This window comes from Cherax quadricarinatus, chromosome 93 (genome assembly GCF_038502225.1).
Source record: "Cherax quadricarinatus isolate ZL_2023a chromosome 93, ASM3850222v1, whole genome shotgun sequence".
Lineage (NCBI taxonomy): Eukaryota > Metazoa > Arthropoda > Malacostraca > Decapoda > Parastacidae > Cherax > Cherax quadricarinatus.
Window position 1 is genome coordinate 7,531,763 of NC_091384.1, and position 19,841 is coordinate 7,551,603.

At 41.9% G+C, this 19,841-nt stretch overlaps 1 protein-coding gene across 2 annotated transcripts in view; it reads left to right on the plus strand.

The window, feature by feature from the left end:
* Oseg6 (intraflagellar transport protein Oseg6) overlaps positions 1-19,841 on the plus strand; it is a 119,943-nt gene that overhangs the window by 43,532 nt on the left and 56,570 nt on the right. For both annotated transcript variants that reach the window (XM_070104654.1, XM_070104653.1), the window contains exons 13-17: positions 781-930; positions 5,229-5,376; positions 6,176-6,249; positions 6,379-6,509; positions 12,643-12,740. In XM_070104654.1, coding sequence (XP_069960755.1) covers positions 781-930; positions 5,229-5,376; positions 6,176-6,249; positions 6,379-6,509; positions 12,643-12,740 — 601 coding nt within the window. The remainder of the gene's footprint in view (positions 1-780; positions 931-5,228; positions 5,377-6,175; positions 6,250-6,378; positions 6,510-12,642; positions 12,741-19,841) is intronic.

Sequence of the window (19,841 nt, forward strand, 5' to 3'; positions counted from 1 at the left end):
CTTGGTGGTCGCCCTGCCTTGGTGGTCGCCCTGCCTTGGTGGTCACTCTGCCTTGGTGGTCGCCCTGCCTTAGTGGTCACCCTGCCTTGGTGGTCGCCCTGCCTTGGTGGTCGCCCTGCCTTGGTGGCTACCCTGCCTTGGTGGCTACCCTGCCTTGGTGGTCTCCCTGCCTTGGTGGTCACCCTGCCTTGGTGGTCACCCTGCACTGGTGGTCACCCTGCACTGGTGGTCACCCTGTCATGGTGATCACCCTGCCATGGTGATCACCCTGCCTTGGTGGTCACCCTGCCTTGGTGGTCACCCTGCCATGGTGGTCACCCTGCACTGGTGGTCACCCTGCCATGGTGGTCACCCTGCCATGGTGATCACCCTGCCTTGGCGGTCACCCTGCCATGGTGGTCACCCTGCACTGGTGGTCACCCTGTCATGGTGGTCACCCTGCCATGGTGATCACCCTGCCTTGGTGGTCACCCTGCCTTGGTGGTCACCCTGCCTTGGTGGTCACCCTGCCATGGTGGTCACCCTGCCATGGTGGTCACCCTGCACTGGTGGTCACCCTGTCATTGTGGTCACCCTGCCATGGTGATCACCCAGCCTTGGTGGTCACCCTGCCTTGGTGAGAGACAGCTGCTGTTAAAAGAAAATATTTTTTTGATAGGTGAAGGGGAATAGCAGGTCTTAGGAGACTTACCTAGACGTCTTTACCCAGGATTGAAGCTTGCTCCTTCAGTTGTCAGCCATATGCTCCTCATTCCTTCTAATGACACTTAAATATTACAGACTGGAGGGCTGTACTTTTTCTTTATTGAAGACTGGCGGATAGTGAGTGATTATCGTCATACCAACGGTGTCAACAACATCTATGCTGAGCCCTCCGGAAGACGTCTGCTTCTTGTTGACAGTAAAGGGGAAGGCTACATGTACAACCCGGTCAGTATATACTCCTATACGTGTATAACCCAGTCAGTATATACTCTTCTACATATACAACCTGGTCAGTATATACTCTTCTACATGTACAACCTGATCAGTGTATACTCTTCTATATATACAACCTGGTCAGTGTATACTCTTCTACATATACAACCTGGTCAGTGTATACTACTCTATTATTCTTGCACTTTATTGACATTTTTGTCAAGTTGTTTTCATAGATCAGTAAGGAAAGGCCATACAAGTAAGATTTGATCAGAGTGTGAACAAGGTAACATTTTTTGAAGGGATTCAGGAAAAACTGGTTAGCCAGACTTGAGTCCCAGAGGTGGGAAGTACAGTACCTGCATTATGAAGGAGGGGTGGTGGTGGTGGTGGTGGTGGGAAGTACAGTACCTGCATTATGAAGGAGGGGTGGTGGTGGTGGTGGTGGTGGGAAGTACAGTACCTGCACTGTGAAGGAGGGGTGGTGGCAATGGTGGTGGTGGGAAGTACAGTACCTGCACTGTGAAGGAGGGGTGGTGGTGGTGGTGGTGGGGGTGGTGGTGGGACATACAGTACCTGCACTGTGACGGAGGGGGGGTGGTGGTGGTGGTGGGAAGTACAGTACCTGCACTGTGAAGGAGGGGTGTTGGTGGTGGTGGTGGTGGGAAGTACAGTACCTGCACTGTGAAGGAGGGGTGGTGGCAATGGTGGTGGTGGGAAGTACAGTACCTGCATTATGAAGGAGGGGTGGTGGCAATGGTGGTGGTGGGAAGTACAGTACCTGCATTATGAAGGAGGGGTGGTGGTGGGAAGTACAGTACCTGCACTATGAAGGAGGGGTGGTGGTGGTGGGAAGTGCAGTACCTGCACTATGAAGGAAGGGTGGTGGTGGGAAGTACAGTACCTGCACTATGAAGGAGGGGTGGTGGTGGGAAGTACAGTACCTGCACTATGAAGGAGGGGTGGTGGTGGTGGTGGTGGGAAGTACAGTACCTGCACTGTGAAGGAGGGGTGGTGGTGGTGGTGGGAAGTACAGTACCTGCATTATGAAGGAGGGGTGGTGGCAATGGTGGTGGTGGGAAGTACAGTACCTGCATTATGAAGGAGGGGTGGTGGTGGTGGGAAGTGCAGTACCTGCACTATGAAGGAAGGGTGGTGGTGGGAAGTACAGTACCTGCACTATGAAGGAGGGGTGGTGGTGGGAAGTACAGTACCTGCATTATGAAGGAGGGGTGGTGGTGGTGGTGGGAAGTACGGTACCTGCACTGTGAAGGAGGGGTGGTGGTGGTGGTGGTGGTGGTAAGTACAGTACCTGCACTGTGAAGGAGGGGTGGTGGTGGTGGTGGTGGTGGTAAGTACAGTACCTGCACTGTGAAGTAGGGGTGGTGGTGGTAAGTACAGTACCTGCACTGTGAAGGAGGGGTGGTGGTGGTGGTGGTAAGTACAGTACCTGCACTGTGAAGGAGGGGTGGTGGTGGTGGTGGGAAGTACAGTACCTGCACTGTGAAGGAGGGGTGGTGGTGGTGGTGGTGGTGGGAAGTACAGTACCTTCACTATGAAGGAAGGGTGGTGGTGGGAAGTACAGTACCTGCACTATGAAGGAAGGGTGGTGGTGGGAAGTACAGTACCTGCACTATGAAGTAGGGGTTTGGGTTATTTCCTGTTAAAAGGGATATCTGAACCATCATATCTATGTTCCTTTGGCAAGACAGTGATAGTATGAACAATGGTGAAAGCTTTTCTTTTTTTTGGGTCAGACTGCCTCTGCGGGAGACGACCAGTGTGTTAAAAAAGTAAAAATACAATTACACCCGGTCTGCCAAGGAATATAAATTGTGTCAGTAATTACGTAATTCCATAAATTTAATTTGAGGTAAGACATTCTAGTTTTATATAGACTAGTCTACATTGACAGCAAAGATAAAGTTGTATTAATGTTGGTAGAATTACCAACACTATGTTAGGTAAAAGGACACAAGTGCAACTGTTGTGACATTTTATTGAACCTTCACTGATCTTCACAGGTAGCAGAAGTGTAACAAATGATTTTTCTCATATGCTATGTCCTACCAAGGCAGGATTATCCTAAAACTGAAGCATATTCACCAACAATTACTCTTTATTGAATATTCTAACTTGCTGTTCTGCTCTGGCTGACTGTTTTCCTTGAGTCTGTGAATATAAGTGTACATTGTTTGCCCAGCAGTGGAAATGGAGAAGAATCCTTCCTCCATAAGCCATGCATAATAGGCCACTAAAATACCAGGAACAAGGTGCTAGTAACACCTGTATAAATTACTAAATGCTGGGAGCAAGGTGCTAGTAACACCTTTCGTGTATAAATTACTAAATACCAGGACAAGGTGCTAGTAACACCTTCTACTGTATAAATTACTAAATGCTGGGACAAGGTGCTGTGTTATATGTTTTTTATTATCACTGAGAAGTTCTAAACTTATAAGGGTCACACAGCATCTGGGAAAAGAGAGATAATCAAGTTTAATCCAAGGAAAGAGAGGGTAGCTATAAATCTTTGAAACAAGAGCCCTCTTTGGCTCAAGACACCTTGATGACTCTCTCTGACCTCAAGACACTCTCTTCATTGCCCTCTTTGGCCTCAAGACACCCTCTTGATGGCCCTCTCTGGCCTCAAGATACCCTCTTGAAGGCCCTCTCCAACCTCAAGATGCTCTCTTGAAGGCCTTCTCCCGCCTCATGATGCCCTCTTCAAGGGACAAGTTGATAAAATTTACTTCCTTTACACTAGTCTGTGTGAGTTGTGTTCCCATTACTGTGTGACAATAATGGTAATAATGACAGAAATGTTAAAAGCAAAGGGGGATATAGTGTTGGAGTGGTTGGTATTTTTGTTTAATAAATGTATGAAAGAGGAGAAGGTACCTAGAGATTGGCAGAGAGTGTGTAGTTCCTTTATATAAGGGAGGGGGAACAAAAGATATTGTAAAAATTTTAGGGGAATAAGTTTACTGAGTATACTAGGTAAAGTGTTTGGTAGGGTTATTATTGAAAGAATTAGAGATAAGACAGAGAGCAGGATTGCAAATGAGCAAGGAAGCTTTAGAGTGGGTAGGGGATGTGTTGATCAAAGTGTTTACATTGAAGCATATATGTGATGAGTATTAAGATAAAGGTAAGGAAGTTTTCATTGCATTTATGGATTTAGAAAAGGCATATGATAGAGGGGATAGGGGAGCAATGTGGCAGATGTTGCAAGTGTGTGAAATAGGTAGTAAGTTACTAAATGCTGTAAAGAGCTTTTGAGGATAGTGAGGCTCAGGTTAGGGTGTGTAGGAGTGAGGGAGTTTACTTCCCAGTAAAAGTAGGTCTTTGAAAGGGATGTGTAATGTCACCATGGTTGTTTAACATATTTATAGATGTAAAAGAAGTAAATGCTGGGGTGTTGGGGAGAGGAGTGGGATTAAATTATGGGGAATCAAATACAAAATGGGAGTTGACACAGTTACTTTTTTGCTGATGATATTGTGCTTTTGGGGGATTCTAAAGAAAAGTTGCAAGGTTAGTGGACGAGTTTGAGAGGGTGTGTAAAGGTAGAAAGTTGAAAGTGAACATAGATAAGAGTAAGGTGGTGAGGGTATCAAACAATTTAGATTAAGAAAAACTGGATATCACATTGGAGGGAGGGAGTATGGAAGAAGTGAATGTTTTCAGATATTTGGGAGTTGACTTGACAGCAGATATGTTTATGAAGGATGAGGTTAACCATAGAATTGATTAAGGAAAAAAGGTGAGTAGTGCATTGAGGTATCTGTGGAGACAAAAAAAACGTTATCCATGGAGGCAAAGAAGGGAATGTAGGAGAGTATAGTGGTACCAACACTCTTACATGGGTGTGAGGCATGGGTTGTAAATGCTGCAGCGAGGAAGCAACTGGAGGTCGTGGAAATGTCCTGTCTAAAATCATTGTGCGGTGTAAATACTATGCAGAGAATTCATAGTGTGGAAATTAGGAGGAGGTGTGGAGTTACTAAAAGTATTAGTCAGAGGGCTGAAGAGGGGTTGTTGAGGTGGTGGAAAGTATATGTACTGTCTGTACTCTGAAGAATGAGTGAGGATGTTACATTTCTGGAGGTGAGAAGTATAGTGCCTGTACTCTGAAGGATGAGTGAGAATATTAGAGTTCAGAGGGTCATCTTAGCTGTGATGTCAGCACACTTTAGGAGAGTGATTGAGTGAATGATGGTGAAGGTGTTTCTTCATTGTCAGGTTGCCCTTCCTTGGTGGGAGATGGCTGGTGTGTCAATAAAAATTAAAAATAAATTGTTTTTCAGGTGAATGATGACATCTTAGAAATCCCCGAGTTCCCAGGATCGTGTCGTGGTTGTTTATGGGAGAACTCTCCCAGTGATCGTCACTTGTTTGCCATCTTCGATGACAAACAACTTTATACTTACATCTTTCATCAAGAGCATATTAAAGGTAAGTTATATGTGTAGTTATTATTATTATTCTTCTTTGCTGGAGGAGTGTGATGTATGGTGTCTAGTACCTGGACACCAGGTACTGGTCAACAGGTACTGGTCAACAGATACTGGACACCAGGGGCTTGGACATGCAGCAGGCATGTGTAAGCATGTTAGATAGGAGTGAATGGAGGCGAATGGTTTTTGGGACCTGACAAGCTGTTGGAGTGTGAGCAGGGTAATATTTTGTGAAGGGATTCAAGGAAAACCAGTTAGCCAGACTTGAGTCCTGGAGGTGGGAAGTACAATGCCTGCACTTTAAAGGAGGAGTTTGGGATATAGGCAGTTTGGAGGGACATCTAAATTGTCGTATCTGAGTGCCTCTGCAAAGACAGTGATTGTGTGTGAGCAATGATGAAAGTGTTGAATGATGATGAAAGTTTTTTCTTTCTTTTTGGGTTTTTCTTTCTTTTTGGGTTTTTCTTTCTTTTTGGGTCGCCCTGTCTTGGTGGGAGACGGCTGACGTGTTGAAAACAAAAAACAATACAAAAATATGTGTGTTCTACATGGGGAAATAGAAAAGAATCTTTCCTGCATAAGCCATGTGTGTCATAAAAAGCAACTAAAAGGCCACAAGCAAGGGGCTAGTAACACCTTCTCCTGTATAAATTACTGAATGTAAACAAGACTAAAAACTTTGTAAAAGCTTTTTTTTCTTTTTCGGGTCTCCCTGCCATGGTGGGAGACAGTCCATGTGTTGAAAAAAAAAAAAGAAAATAATATGTATTGTCCAGTGTTCCTTTTTCCACACACAGGTCACCATGTGGAACTTATTGGTACTACCAAGATTCCACCCAGCCAAGTTCCACTACTACTTTATAATGGAGAGGTAGTGTACACTCATTTTAAATAACCTTGCTCGCATTTTATAAATCAAATACAGTATATTGCATTTATATTAGCTGTAAAAAGTATTGCGAGTGATTCATGTTAGTTATTATGAAATGTATGTTTGTAGGTGACCCTCCAGACAGCCTCAGGCAAAACTGCTCCTCTTATTCTCTCCTCACATGAAATGGAATCCAATATTCATGACTACAATCATGAACAGTTAAGAACGGCACTTAAGAAGAATATTTCTCTGAGAAGGTAAGTCTCAGTGAACTTTTCTATATAGTGGAAAGAAGTATAATCCAGTGACAATCTTTTCTCAGCTTTAATATCTCACTGAACACAGTTATATTGTCACTTTACTACCTTGTTCACTTTGTTATCATCACAGTACAGATACATGTACATTTTTTCTTAACCCTTTGAGGGTCGACAGGCCCTCTCCGAAACTCGTTCTCAGGGTCGGCCAAATTTAAAAAAAAAAAAATTATTTTCTCTTATGAAAAGATAGAGAATCTTTTCCCGATCATAAAGACACCAAAAGTTTGAAATTTGATAGAAAACTTACGGAATTATGCTCTCGCAAAGTTAGCGGTCTCAGCGATGTTTGACGCATCGGCGATTTTGCCCACTTTGAGCCCCATTTTATTTTCGGCCAATTTCACTGTACTAGTCGACAAAAAACATGAATATTTCGCTAGAACTCCATTTTTTCTATCGAATGAGTGCAAGAAACCACCCATTTATGAAATTCAACTATCCAGTACAGTGGTCAGAATTTAGCAATTTTGCCAATTTCATACAAATTTCAAAAGATGCCAATTTCGGAATAGGGTCCAGAATAAACAAGAAAGACATTCCTGGCACTAAAATGACATTTCCTCTAGTCATTAGTCACGTCTCAAGGCCCCTCTTATATTCTTTTGCTTTCCACTTTGAATTTTTATTCTCACAAAAAATATAAGATTTACTGTTATGCAGACTACTGCATTAGTGTAAAAATGGTATAAATATTATTGGTGCACTTGTGAAAGAATATTAGACTCACCAGTTGACGTGTATTGCACGCTTGGCACGATTTGTTTACTTTTGAAGTTTGGTAAAAATCGAACATTTCTGCTACTTTGAGCTCAATTTCAAGGTACCTTTCATTGTAAAACCAGTCAAAATCATCTCAATTTCTGTAATATGTCTTCCATTCTATAAAATGAGACCAAGAAAACTAGAATACAACAATAAATACCATACGAAAATACACTGCAAAGTCGCTGATTTATTCCAAAAAAATGGTCAAAGTTTTTTTTTTTTCTCATTATGCACTGTGTGCTGCAGGATTTTTTTTAGACTGTGCACACTGACCACATAGACCCATTCTTTCATATGAAGGCCTACCAGTTTTCTCCCACTAGATTTGAGGCCGCTAGAATTTATGAGTACAGTGGACCCCTTACGATCACCTCCAAATCACGACCAATTATGTAAGTGTATTTATGTAAGTGCGTTTGTACGTGTATGTTTGGGGGTCTGAAATGGACTAATCTACTTCACAATATTCCTTATGGGAAAAAATTCGGTCAGTACTGGCACCTGAACATACTACTGGAATGAAAAAAGTTCGTTAACCGGGGGTCCACTGTACTAGTACGTCAAAAACCCCTACGCGTAAGACGTACTAGTACGACCAAAACCCTCAAAGGGTTAATGCACTACAAAATAATGTAGTTTACATGTAATAAAACATTGTGAGACATAAGAAAGCCAGTAGTGTGTGCAGTGAGAAAGGTGTACAATAAGAAAGGTTATAATGATATGTACAATAAGAAAGGTTATAATGATATGTACAATAAGAAAGGTTACAATGATATGTACAATAAGAAAGGTTACTAATGAACAAATGGTACAATTTTAAAAGCATGATTTATTATTTTGAATTGGTTTGGCAATCTTCAGTTTTGTGGAGTGATAGAATAGAGATGTTGAAGGTACAAGTGACTTAGTGACAGTAGGAATATAGTGGGACAAGATGTGTAAGGTTTGTCTCTCAGCAACAACACAGTATTGTATCTGTTTTTTTTTTCTGGATTTTGAATTGGAATTTTTTTTTTTAATTTTGTTAATGACTTTTGGCTCTCTCTCTCTCTCCCTCTCTCTCCCTCTCTCTCCCTCTCTCTCTCCCTCTCTCTCTCCCTCTCTCTCTCCCTCTCTCTCTCCCTCTCTCTCTCTCTCTCTCCATCTCTCCCCTCTCTCTCTCTCTCTCCATCTCTCCCCTCTCTCTCTCTCTCTCTCTCTCTCTCTCTCCATCTCTCCTCTCTCTCTCTCTCTCTCTCTCTCTCTCTCTCTCTCTCTCTCTCTCTCTCTCCATCTCTCCTCTCTCTCTCCTCTCTCTCCCTCCCTCTCTCTCTCTCCTCCCTCTCTCTCCTCCTCTCTCTCCCTCCCTCTCCCTCCCTCTCCCTCTCTCCCTCTCTCTCTCTCTCTCTCTCCTCTCTCTCTCCCTCTACACAGGGTTTGACAAGGTTAAGGATCCCTAGCTTTATTGACAGCTATTTACAGGTTAAGGATTCCTAACTTTATTGGCAAGCCTAAGAGCTGTTACCTACATCAGCTCATTTGAAAGCATTTTTGTTATGAGACATACAAGTAGGGAACAGGACGAAGTTGGAGCCATCTGTGGGCAAGAATTTTCATTTGATCAACTGACGTTATCTCGTTGACATCATTATGCTGTACGAATGTGTTCCATACTCTGAGCATCCCTTCTCTCTCTCCTCTCTCCTCTCTCTCTCTCTCTCCCTCTCTCTCTCTCTCTCACTCTCTCTTCCCCTCTCTCTCTCCCTCTCTCTCTCTCTCTCTCTCTCTCTCTCTCTCTCTCTCTCTCTCTCTCTCTCTCTCTCCCTCTCTCTCTCCCTCTCTCTCTCCTCTCTCCCTCTCTCTCTCTCCTCTCTCTCTCTCTCTCCCTCCCTCTCTCTCTCACCCTCTCTCTCTCTCTCACTCTCTCCCTCTCTCTCCCTCTCTCTCTCTCTCTCTCTCCCTCTCTCTCTCCCTCTCTCTCTCTCTCTCTCTCTCTCCCTCTCTCTCTCCCTCTCTCTCTCCCTCACTCTCTCACTCTCTCTCTCACTCTCTCTCTCTCTCTCTCCCTCTCTCTCTCTCTCTCTCTCTCTCTCTCTCTCTCTCTCTCTCTCTCTCTCTCTCTCTCTCTCTCTCTCTCTCTCTCTCTCTCTCTCTCTCTCTCTCTCTTTTTTTTTGCTTGTAGAGGATCCTCTATAAGTTGCATCTTCTCTTCTCTGCTTGTACGGGAGCTTCTGTTCTAACTAGCATCTTCTCCACTTTTTTTCTTAATGGTATGATCTTGGATCATACACTTGCACCATTGATGTCATCTTCTTGCAACACTGGTTAACATTCATGTTACTCATACTATTTTTCTAGTTTATTTCAGTAAGGTCAGGATTTATTTGATCCCGGTTAATACATTTATTGGTGAGTTGAATTTGTTGAATTCACCTTCATGATTATTTGCATTTAACTTCTTGAGATCAGTGTTTGTATAGAGGTCTGTACTTTAGTTACAGTGGGATACAAATTTGCTGTACTTGTCACTGTTATCTCTTACCAGATCATAATTATTGGTGGATACAAGATTAAGGGTATTGTCTAGTCTGATCGGTATGACCGTCTGCTGTCTTAAGGTGAACTTGTTTAGTAAGAGTCTTCATCTGAACACACAAACAACTACTGTTAGTCTTTAGTAACACAAACAACTACTGTCTTACTTCACTAACATACAACTACTGTTAGTCTTACCTCAGTAACACAAACAACTACTGTTAGTTTTACTTCAGTAACACAAACAACTACTGTTAGTCTTACTTCACTGACAGACAACTACTGTTAGTCTTACCTCAGTAACACAAACAACTACTGTTAGTTTTATTTCAGTAACACAAACAACTAGGGAAGCTGTGATTTCGTGTATAGGGCAAGGAGGAATAACATCTTGTAGGAGTGAGGAAGAGCCAGTTGTGAGTGTGGGGGAAGTTCGTGAGGCAGTAGGTAAAATGAAAGGGGGTAAGGCAGCCGGGATTGATGGGATAAAGATAGAAATGTTAAAAGCAGGTGGGGATATAGTTTTGGAGTGGTTGGTGCAATTATTTAATAAATGTATGGAAGAGGGTAAGGTACCTAGGGATTGGCAGAGAGCATGCATAGTTCCTTTGTATAAAGGCAAAGGGGATAAAAGAGAGTGCAAAAATTATAGGGGGATAAGTCTGTTGAGTGTACCTGGTAAAGTGTATGGTAGAGTTATAATTGAAAGAATTAAGAGTAAGATGGAGAATAGGATAGCAGATGAACAAGGAGGCTTTAGGAAAGGTAGGGGGTGTGTGGACCAGGTGTTTACAGTGAAACATATAAGTGAACAGTATTTAGATAAGGCTAAAGAGGTCTTTGTGGCATTTATGGATTTGGAAAAGGCGTATGACAGGGTGGATAGGGGGGCAATGTGGCAGATGTTGCAAGTGTATGGTGTAGGAGGTAGGTTACTGAAAGCAGTGAAGAGTTTTTACGAGGATAGTGAGGCTCAAGTTAGAGTATGTAGGAAAGAGGGAAATTTTTTCCCAGTAAAAGTAGGCCTTAGACAAGGATGTGTGATGTCACCGTGGTTGTTTAATATATTTATAGATGGGGTTGTAAGAGAAGTAAATGCGAGGGTCTTGGCAAGAGGCGTGGAGTTAAAAGATAAAGAATCACACACAAAGTGGGAGTTGTCACAGCTGCTCTTTGCTGATGACACTGTGCTCTTGGGAGATTCTGAAGAGAATTGCAGAGATTGGTGGATGAATTTGGTAGGGTGTGCAAAAGAAGAAAATTAAAGGTGAATACAGGAAAGAGTAAGGTTATGAGGATAACAAAAGATTAGGTGATGAAAGATTGAATATCAGATTGGAGGGAGAGAGTATGGAGGAGGTGAACGTATTCAGATATTTGGGAGTGGACGTGTCAGCGGATGGGTCTATGAAAGATGAGGTGAATCATAGAATTGATGAGGGAAAAAGAGTGAGTGGTGCACTTAGGAGTCTGTGGAGACAAAGAACTTTGTCCTTGGAGGCAAAGAGGGGAATGTATGAGAGTATAGTTTTACCAACGCTCTTATATGGGTGTGAAGCGTGGGTGATGAATGTTGCAGCGAGGAGAAGGCTGGAGGCAGTGGAGATGTCATGTCTGAGGGCAATGTGTGGTGTGAATATAATGCAGAGAATTCGTAGTTTGGAAGTTAGGAGGAGGTGCGGGATTACCAAAACTGTTGTCCAGAGGGCTGAGGAAGGGTTGTTGAGGTGGTTCGGACATGTAGAGAGAATGGAGCGAAACAGAATGACTTCAAGAGTGTATCAGTCTGTAGTGGAAGGAAGGCGGGGTAGGGGTCGGCCTAGGAAGGGTTGGAGGGAGGGGGTAAAGGAGGTTTTGTGTGCGAGGGGCTTGGACTTCCAGCAGGCATGCGTGAGCGTGTTTGATAGGAGTGAATGGAGACAAATGGTTTTTAATACTTGACGTGCTGTTGGAGTGTGAGCAAAGTAACATTTATGAAGGGATTCAGGGAAACCGGCAGGCCGGACTTGAGTCCTGGAGATGGGAAGTACAGTGCCTGCACTCTGAAGGAGGGGTGTTAATGTTGCAGTTTAAAAACTGTAGTGTAAAGCACCCTTCTGGCAAGACAGTGATGGAGTGAATGATGGTGAAAGTTTTTCTTTTTCGGGCCACCCTGCCTTGGTGGGAATCGGCCGGTGTGATAATAAAAATAAAAAATAAAAACAAACAACTACTGTTAGTCTTACTTCACTAACACAGACAACCACTGTTAGTCTTACCTCAGTAACACAAACAACTACTGTTAGTCTTACTTCACTAACAGACAACTACTGTTAGTCTTTTTTTATTTATTTATTTATTTGTGTTAGTCTTGCTTCACTAACACAAACAACTACTGTTAGTCTTACTTTAATAATACACCAACATATAATATTTTTTTTTCAGCTAGTGTGTCAGTAAATAGAGGCATCCCTCAAGGAGGCATCTTAGGTCCTCTTGTTTTTCCTAACTTATCACTGAAAGCCTAAATAAACTGTATAATATTAGAGATAATATTAGTGACACATTCAGCAATAATGAATATAAGAAGGGCCTTCTTGGGCCTGAACAAGATCTAAGGATAATAATACACAACTTTATACATTATCTAATTGTATAATTGAGTAAAAAGTCACAATAGTGTGACTGGAACAATACACAAATAACCCGCACATAGCAGAATAACACTTACGATGACATTACAAATTTCAGTCTACTGTGTGCAGATTATTTGTGCATGTGTATAATAATTTGTGTGTTTTCCCAACAGGTTAAAAGACGCCAGTGCTATTTGTCAAGTACTGAACCACAAGCAAGATTGGCAAGTCTTGGGAAAAGCTTGTTTATGGTGCATGAATCTTGAGTTAGGTCAGTCATATATTATTATTCACACATCTGTTCTCTCTTATCTTTTAATTTTTTTGATCTCTTCCTATATTTTAACAATGATCTCTTCTTATATTTTAACAATGATCTCTTCTTATATTTTAACAATGATCTCTTCATATATTAAGACTATAATCTCTTCATATATTATGACTATAATCCCTTCATATATTATGACCATAATCTCTTCTTATATTCCACAATGTTATATTTATTGTTTTATATTTTTAACATTATATTATAATTTTCTTTGCTAACTTTCTTCTCTTTGATTTTTTAAAGTAATTTTAACAATTATTGAAGGATTATACAATTATTATTACTTTTCTAATGTTTTAAATATATAATTTATTGTAAGTTTAATTAGTGGCAGTGGCAGTCTTATTTGTAATAATAATAATAATAGTAACATTAGAAGGAAGGTGGGGTAGGGGTCGTCCTCGAAAAGGTTGGAGGGAGGGGGTAAAGGAGGTTTTGTGGACGAGGGGCTTGGACTTTCAGCAAGTGTGCGTGAGCGTGTTAGATAGGAGTGAATGGAAATGAATGGTATTTGGGACATGACGAGCTGTTGGAGTGTGAACAGGGTAATATTTAGTGAAGGGATTCAGGGAAACCGGTTATTTTTATATAGTCGGACTTGAGTCCTGGAAACGGGAAGTACAATGCCTGCACTCTAAAGGAGGGGTTTTGGGATATTGGCAGTTTGGAGGGATATGTTATGTATCTTTATACGTATATGCTTCTAAACTGTTGTATTCTGATCACCTCTGCAAAAACAGTGATTATGTGTGAGTGAGGTGAAAGTGTTAAATGATGATGAAAGTATTTTCTTTTTGGGGATTTTCTTTTTTGGGTCACCCTGCCTCGGTGGGAGACGGCCGACTTGTTAAAAAAAAAAAAAATAATAATAATAATAATAACTAATAATTCTCCATGGGGAAGTGAAACAGAATTCTTCCTCCGTAAGCCATCCGTGTCATAACAGGCGACTAACATTACACAAATAACCCTCATATAGGAGAGAGGAGCTTATGACGACGTTTTGGTCCAACTTGGACAATTTACAAAGTTTGTTAGTGTGACTTTGTAAATGGTCCAAGTCGGACTGAAACAACATTGTAAGTTCCTCTCTCCTATGTGCAGGTTATTTGTGTATTGTTCCAGTTATGATATTGTGCCTTTTGGTTATTTAGGCAACTAAAATGCTTGGAGCAAGGGACTAGTAACCCCTTCTCCTGTATATATTACTAAAGTTAATAAGAGAAACTTTCATTTTTCTTTTTGGGGCACCCTGCCTCAGTGGGATATGGCCAGTTTGTTGAAAGAAAGAAAGAATAATAATAAAAGTAATAATAATGATAATACTAATAATAGTAATAATAATAATAATGATAATACTAATAATAGCCATAAAAATCATTAATTTATTTATTTATTTATTTATTAATTTGAACATGATACAGTGAAGTACAAAGGAATACAGTTATTACAGTGCAATACACAAATAACCCACACATAAAAGAGAGAAGCTTACAACGACGTTTTGGTCCGACTTGGACCATTGACAAAGTCACACTAACCAGAAGTGGAGCAGGACGGCTATATATAGGCAGGAAGAGGTGGTGGTAGTAGTAGTAGTAGTAGTACAAGAATGGTATATAATACCGACAAGATGAAATTAAGACACATGCGCAACACCCGGGCATCCCTATCGTAGACGTTTCGCCATCCAGCCAGCCACTGGATGGCGAAACGTCCACAACAAAGACAACCAGACGCCGCACATATGTCTTAATTTCATCAGTAGTTGTAGTAGTAGTAGTAGTAGAAGAGGTAGTAGTAGTGGTAGTGGTAGAAGTGGGAAATAAGGAGGACGAGCCAGTCAAATACAAAGGAAGGGGAGCACTGCAAGAGAGCTAGATGCCCACTGAGGGAGAGCAAGCACACAGAGGTGCGTGAAAGGGGAAGTGGGAAATAAATGAAGAAGGAACAGAAACACGAGACAGAAGAGAGAAAGACAACCCAGAGGAGAAAAGGAAAGAGGAAAGAGGAAGAGGGAGAAGAAGAAAAAGAAAAAGAAAAAAAAAAAAAAAAATGAGGAGTCAGGTTAAGTCATGGGTGTTCTGAAGTTTGGAGCATTTTACAATGTAGTGGGAGAGGAAGGCATCTACAGAGACGAAGCCAGGGCTAAGGTTCATACAAGGAAAGTTGTGTATTAGAGAGGATTCAACTAGACGGCAACTGTTCGAGTTGGAAGTAGGGAAGACAGTTTTAGCAGAAGACCAGTCAATAGGATGGCTATGATCTCTGACGTGACAGAAAAGAGCATTGTTAGTGTCGGCAAGCCTAACACTATTTTTGTGCTCCTTAAGTCTGTCAGAAAGAGATCGACCAGTTTCTCCGAAGTATTGAAGAGGACAGGAGGAGCAAGAAATAGAGTAGACACCAGGAATATCTGTAGAGGGAGGAGAGGTATGAACGAGATTAGTGCGAAGAGTGTTAGACTGGCGGAAGGTAAGCTTGATGTCTAAGGGACAGAGAATTGTTGAGATTAGAAAGACCAGAAATGTAGGGAAGGCAGAGGATGGAAGAGTTCCCAGGAGTAGAGAGTTTTTGAGAGAAGAAATTGCGTTTAGCACGTGAGAGGGCAGAGTCTATGAAATGGGAAGGGGAGCCAAGACGGGAAAACGAATTATGAAGACTGGAAATTTCTGCTGGAAGGAACTGAGGATCACAGATGCGGAGGGCATGGAGAAAGAGGTAGATAAGAACACTTTTCTTGACAGGGGAAGGATGATAGGAAAAGTAGTGAATGTACATGCCACTGTGCATAGGTTTTCGGTAAACGGAAAAGGAAAAACCTGTAACTGAGCGGTGGACATGGACATCAAGGAAAGGAAGCAAGGAATTAGATTCCCATTCAGCTTTAAACTTAATGGAAGGGGCAAGATTATTAAGAGCTTCAAGAAAAGGTTGGAAGAGACTGGAGTCATGAGGCCACAGAGCAAAGATGTCATCCACATAGCGGAGCCAGAGTGAAGGTTGCACATCGAGGGTAGGAAGAAGAACAGTCTCGAAGTACTCCATGTAAAGATTAGCAAGGACAGGAGAGAGAGGAGAGCCCATAGCGACACCGAAGGTTTGAGAATAATATTTCCCTTGGAAGGAAAAGGAGTTAGAGTCCACACAGAGGTGGATAAGATCAAGAAAGACATCAGTAGGTATAGGGAGATGAAGAAACCCTTCATGGGCCTTCTCTCTAAGGAAATCAAGGACATCATCAAGAGGGACATTGGTGAAGAGGGACTCAACGTCAAGACTAAGCATCTTACAGGTTGGGAGAGAGCGAACCCGTTCAATGAAGTCTTGAGAGTGACGGAGGTGGGCAGGAGAAAAAGTACCAAGAAAGGGAGTGAGGGTTTTGGCCAGCCAAGAAGCAAGAGAATAAGAGATAGAACCTCTAGAGGATATGATAGGACGAAGCGGAATATCAGGTTTATGAGTTTTGGGAAGGTCATAGAAATAGGGAAGAGAGGGACAGATGACATGAAACCGTTGAACAAGGTCAAAGTCAGGAGGACAGACGTCGGAGAGAGTCCTTAGTTTTTTGTTGAAAGTTCTCTTGATGTGATCAAGAGGGTTGGAAACGAGAGGAGTGTAGGTACGTGAGTCAGAGAGCAAGACATCAGCTTTACGGAGGTAATCCTCGCGATCAAGGATAACTACCGAATTACCTTTGTCAGAAGATAGTATGAAAATGTTAGTGTTGGATTTAAGAGAAGAAAGGGCAAGTTGGTAATGGCGTGGAAGGTGGTGATACTTAGAAAACAGACTAACAAGAGCAGGAAGGAGAGCGCCACGAAAAGTGGACAAGTCAGGAAGATTACGGGAGCGAGATTGACGAAAGGAATCAAAAGAGCTAATCAGGGAAATACCAGCGCAAGGAGTAGGCGAAGTGGCAAAGGAAAGGCCAAAACCAAGAAGTTCAAGCTCATACTGAGAGAGTGAGACAGAAGACAAGTTAGTAACACAGTCAGTGAGGGAGAATTTAGACCAAGGGCTAGCTGAGATGAGATGTTGAAGTTTATTCTGTAGTTTGGAAGAATGAATTTGTGTATTCAGGTGAGCAGTGTCAAAGGCAATGGTAGAGAGTAGGTTACAGAGATCCTGTGGTAGAGCCACAAAGAGAGCACGTTGACGTTGACGGAAAGTAAAGAAGGCATCTTCAACCTGTGATTTAGTAGAGAGAATGAGCTGTTGAAGTAGGAGATGGGCATGATCAGGAAAGGGAGTGCCCAGTGGGTTGGTTTTCAGGAAGTGGGAGAAGGAAGGTGGCAGAACTTGTTCAGCAAGACAGTCACGTAGGAAGCGAAGCTGATTCGATAGGGATGCCCGGGTGTTGCGCATGTGTCTTTATTTCATCTTGTCGGTATTATATACCATTCTTGTACTACTACTACTACTACTACTACCACCACCACCTCTTCCTGCCTATATATAGCCGTCCTGCTCCACTTCTGGTTAGTGTGACTTTGTCAATGGTCCAAGTCGGACCGAAACGTCGTCGTAAGCTTCTCTCTTTTATGTGCGGGTTATTTGTGTATCGTTCCAGTCACAGTATTGTGCCTTTTTTTGTTATTACAGTGCAACATGCCGAAGCCCCTTGTATGCAGAGCATTATGGGCAGGCTTAAAATTAACTTAAGATTAACTAAGCAATGATATATTCAGTGGTAAAAACATTGTTGTAAACAGATAACAATTTAGCACAAATGAGTATTACAAAGACAGGTCATATGGTCATTTACTGTGTTGCTGAGCATTCAGTAGAATGGAGTACAGTGGACCCCCGCATAACGATTACCTCCGAATGTGACCAATTATGTAAGTGTATTTATGTAAGTGCGTTTGTATGTGTATGTTTGGGGGTCTGAAATGGACTAATCTACTTCACAATATTTCTTATGGAAACAAATTCGGTCAGTACTGGCACCTGAACATACTTCTGGAGCGAAAAAATATCGTTAACCGGGGGTCCACTGTATTCTGTTAGGTAATGTAATTAAAAATAAAGTTTGATTGGGTCACAGGTTAGACATTTATGAGATACAATAATGAGAAACATTTATGAGATACAATTTATGAGATACAATTATTCAGTATTTATTTACTTGTGGGTGAGTAAGTGATTTTTGAGAAGAGACTTGAATTTATAAACAGACAGTGTTTCTTTTATATTCACAGGTAATGAATTCATAATAGTAATAAGGATTAAAAAGTCACATTACCATGACTGGAACATTGCACAAATAATCTACACATTTTCTTATATGTGGGCTATTTATGTAATAATAATAATAATATTATTATTTATTTTTTTTATTATCACACTGGCCGATTCCCACCAAGGCAGGGTGGCCCGAAAAAGAAAAACTTTCACCATCATTCACTCCATCACTGTCTTGCCAGAAGGGTGCTTTACACTACAGTTTTTAAACTGCAACATTAACACCCCTCCTTCAGAGTGCAGGCACTGTACTTCCCATCTCCAGGACTCAAGTCCGGCCTGCCGGTTTCCCTGAATCCCTTCATAAATGTTACTTTGCTCACACTCCAACAGCACGTCAAGTATTAAAAACCATTTGTCTCCATTCACTCCTATCAAACACGCTCACGCATGCCTGCTGGAAGTCCAAGCCCCTCGCACACAAAACCTCCTTTACCCCCTCCCTCCAACCCTTCCTAGGCCGACCCCTACCCCGCCTTCCTTCCACTACAGACTGATACACTCTTGAAGTCATTCTGTATCGCTCCATTCTCTCTACATGCCCGAACCACCTCAACAACCCTTCCTCCGCCCTCTGGACAACAGTTTTGGTAATCCCGCACCTCCTCCTAACTTCCAAACTACGAATTCTCTGCATTATATTCACACCACACATTGCCCTCAGACACGACATCTCCACTGCCTCCAGCCTTCTCCTCGCTGCAACATTCATCACCCACGCTTCACACCCATATAAGAGCGTTGGTAAAACTATACTCTCATACATTCCCCTCTTTGCCTCCAAGGACAAAGTTCTTTGTCTCCACAGACTCCTAAGTGCACCACTCACTCTTTTTCCCTCATCAATTCTATGATTCACCTCATCTTTCATAGACCCATCCGCTGACACGTCCACTCCCAAATATCTGAATACGTTCACCTCCTCCATACTCTCTCCCTCCAATCTGATATTCAATCTTTCATCACCTAATCTTTTTGTTATCCTCATAACCTTACTCTTTCCTGTATTCACCTTTAATTTTCTTCTTTTGCACACCCTACCAAATTCATCCACCAATCTCTGCAACTTCTCTTCAGAATCTCCCAAGAGCACAGTGTATTACTACAGGTTATTGTAAGAAAATCATAGTTTTATGTTTACTGTGATTCGTTGCTTAATGAGGAAAAATCTTCCTCGGATGAAAGATGATTCAAATTCAAATTCAAATTCAAATTCAAACTTTATTCTCTATAAGTATTACAATGCTGAGTTTACAGAATTTGGTTATTGTGGGGTTTACATGTAGTAAAATAATAATTACAGAGTGTACCACTAGAACACCTAGCATGGCTAGGCATTACAGAGTGTACCACTAGAACGCCTAGCATGGCTAGGCATTACAGAGTGTACCACTAGAACACCTAGCATGGCTAGGCATTACAGAGTGTACCACTAGAACACCTAGCATGGCTAGGCATTACAGAGTGTACCACTAGAACACCTAGCATGGCTAGGCATTACAGAGTGTACCACTAGAACACCTAGCATGGCTAGGCATTACAGAGTGTACCACTAGAACACCTAGCATGGCTAGGCATTTCGGGCAGACTTACATTAAATCTTAAGTTTAAAATATTACAAAATTATGAGATAAGTTGGTATTATGGCTAAGTGACTAAATACTATTTGTGAGTTTAGCAATGTGAATGCTTTTGTTTTGGCACTATACATAGTTTCAGTATTGGAGTATCACAGGCCAACTTATGACTAGTTAAGATTCATTATTTTGAGATTAAGATTGATATTTCTGTTTATGG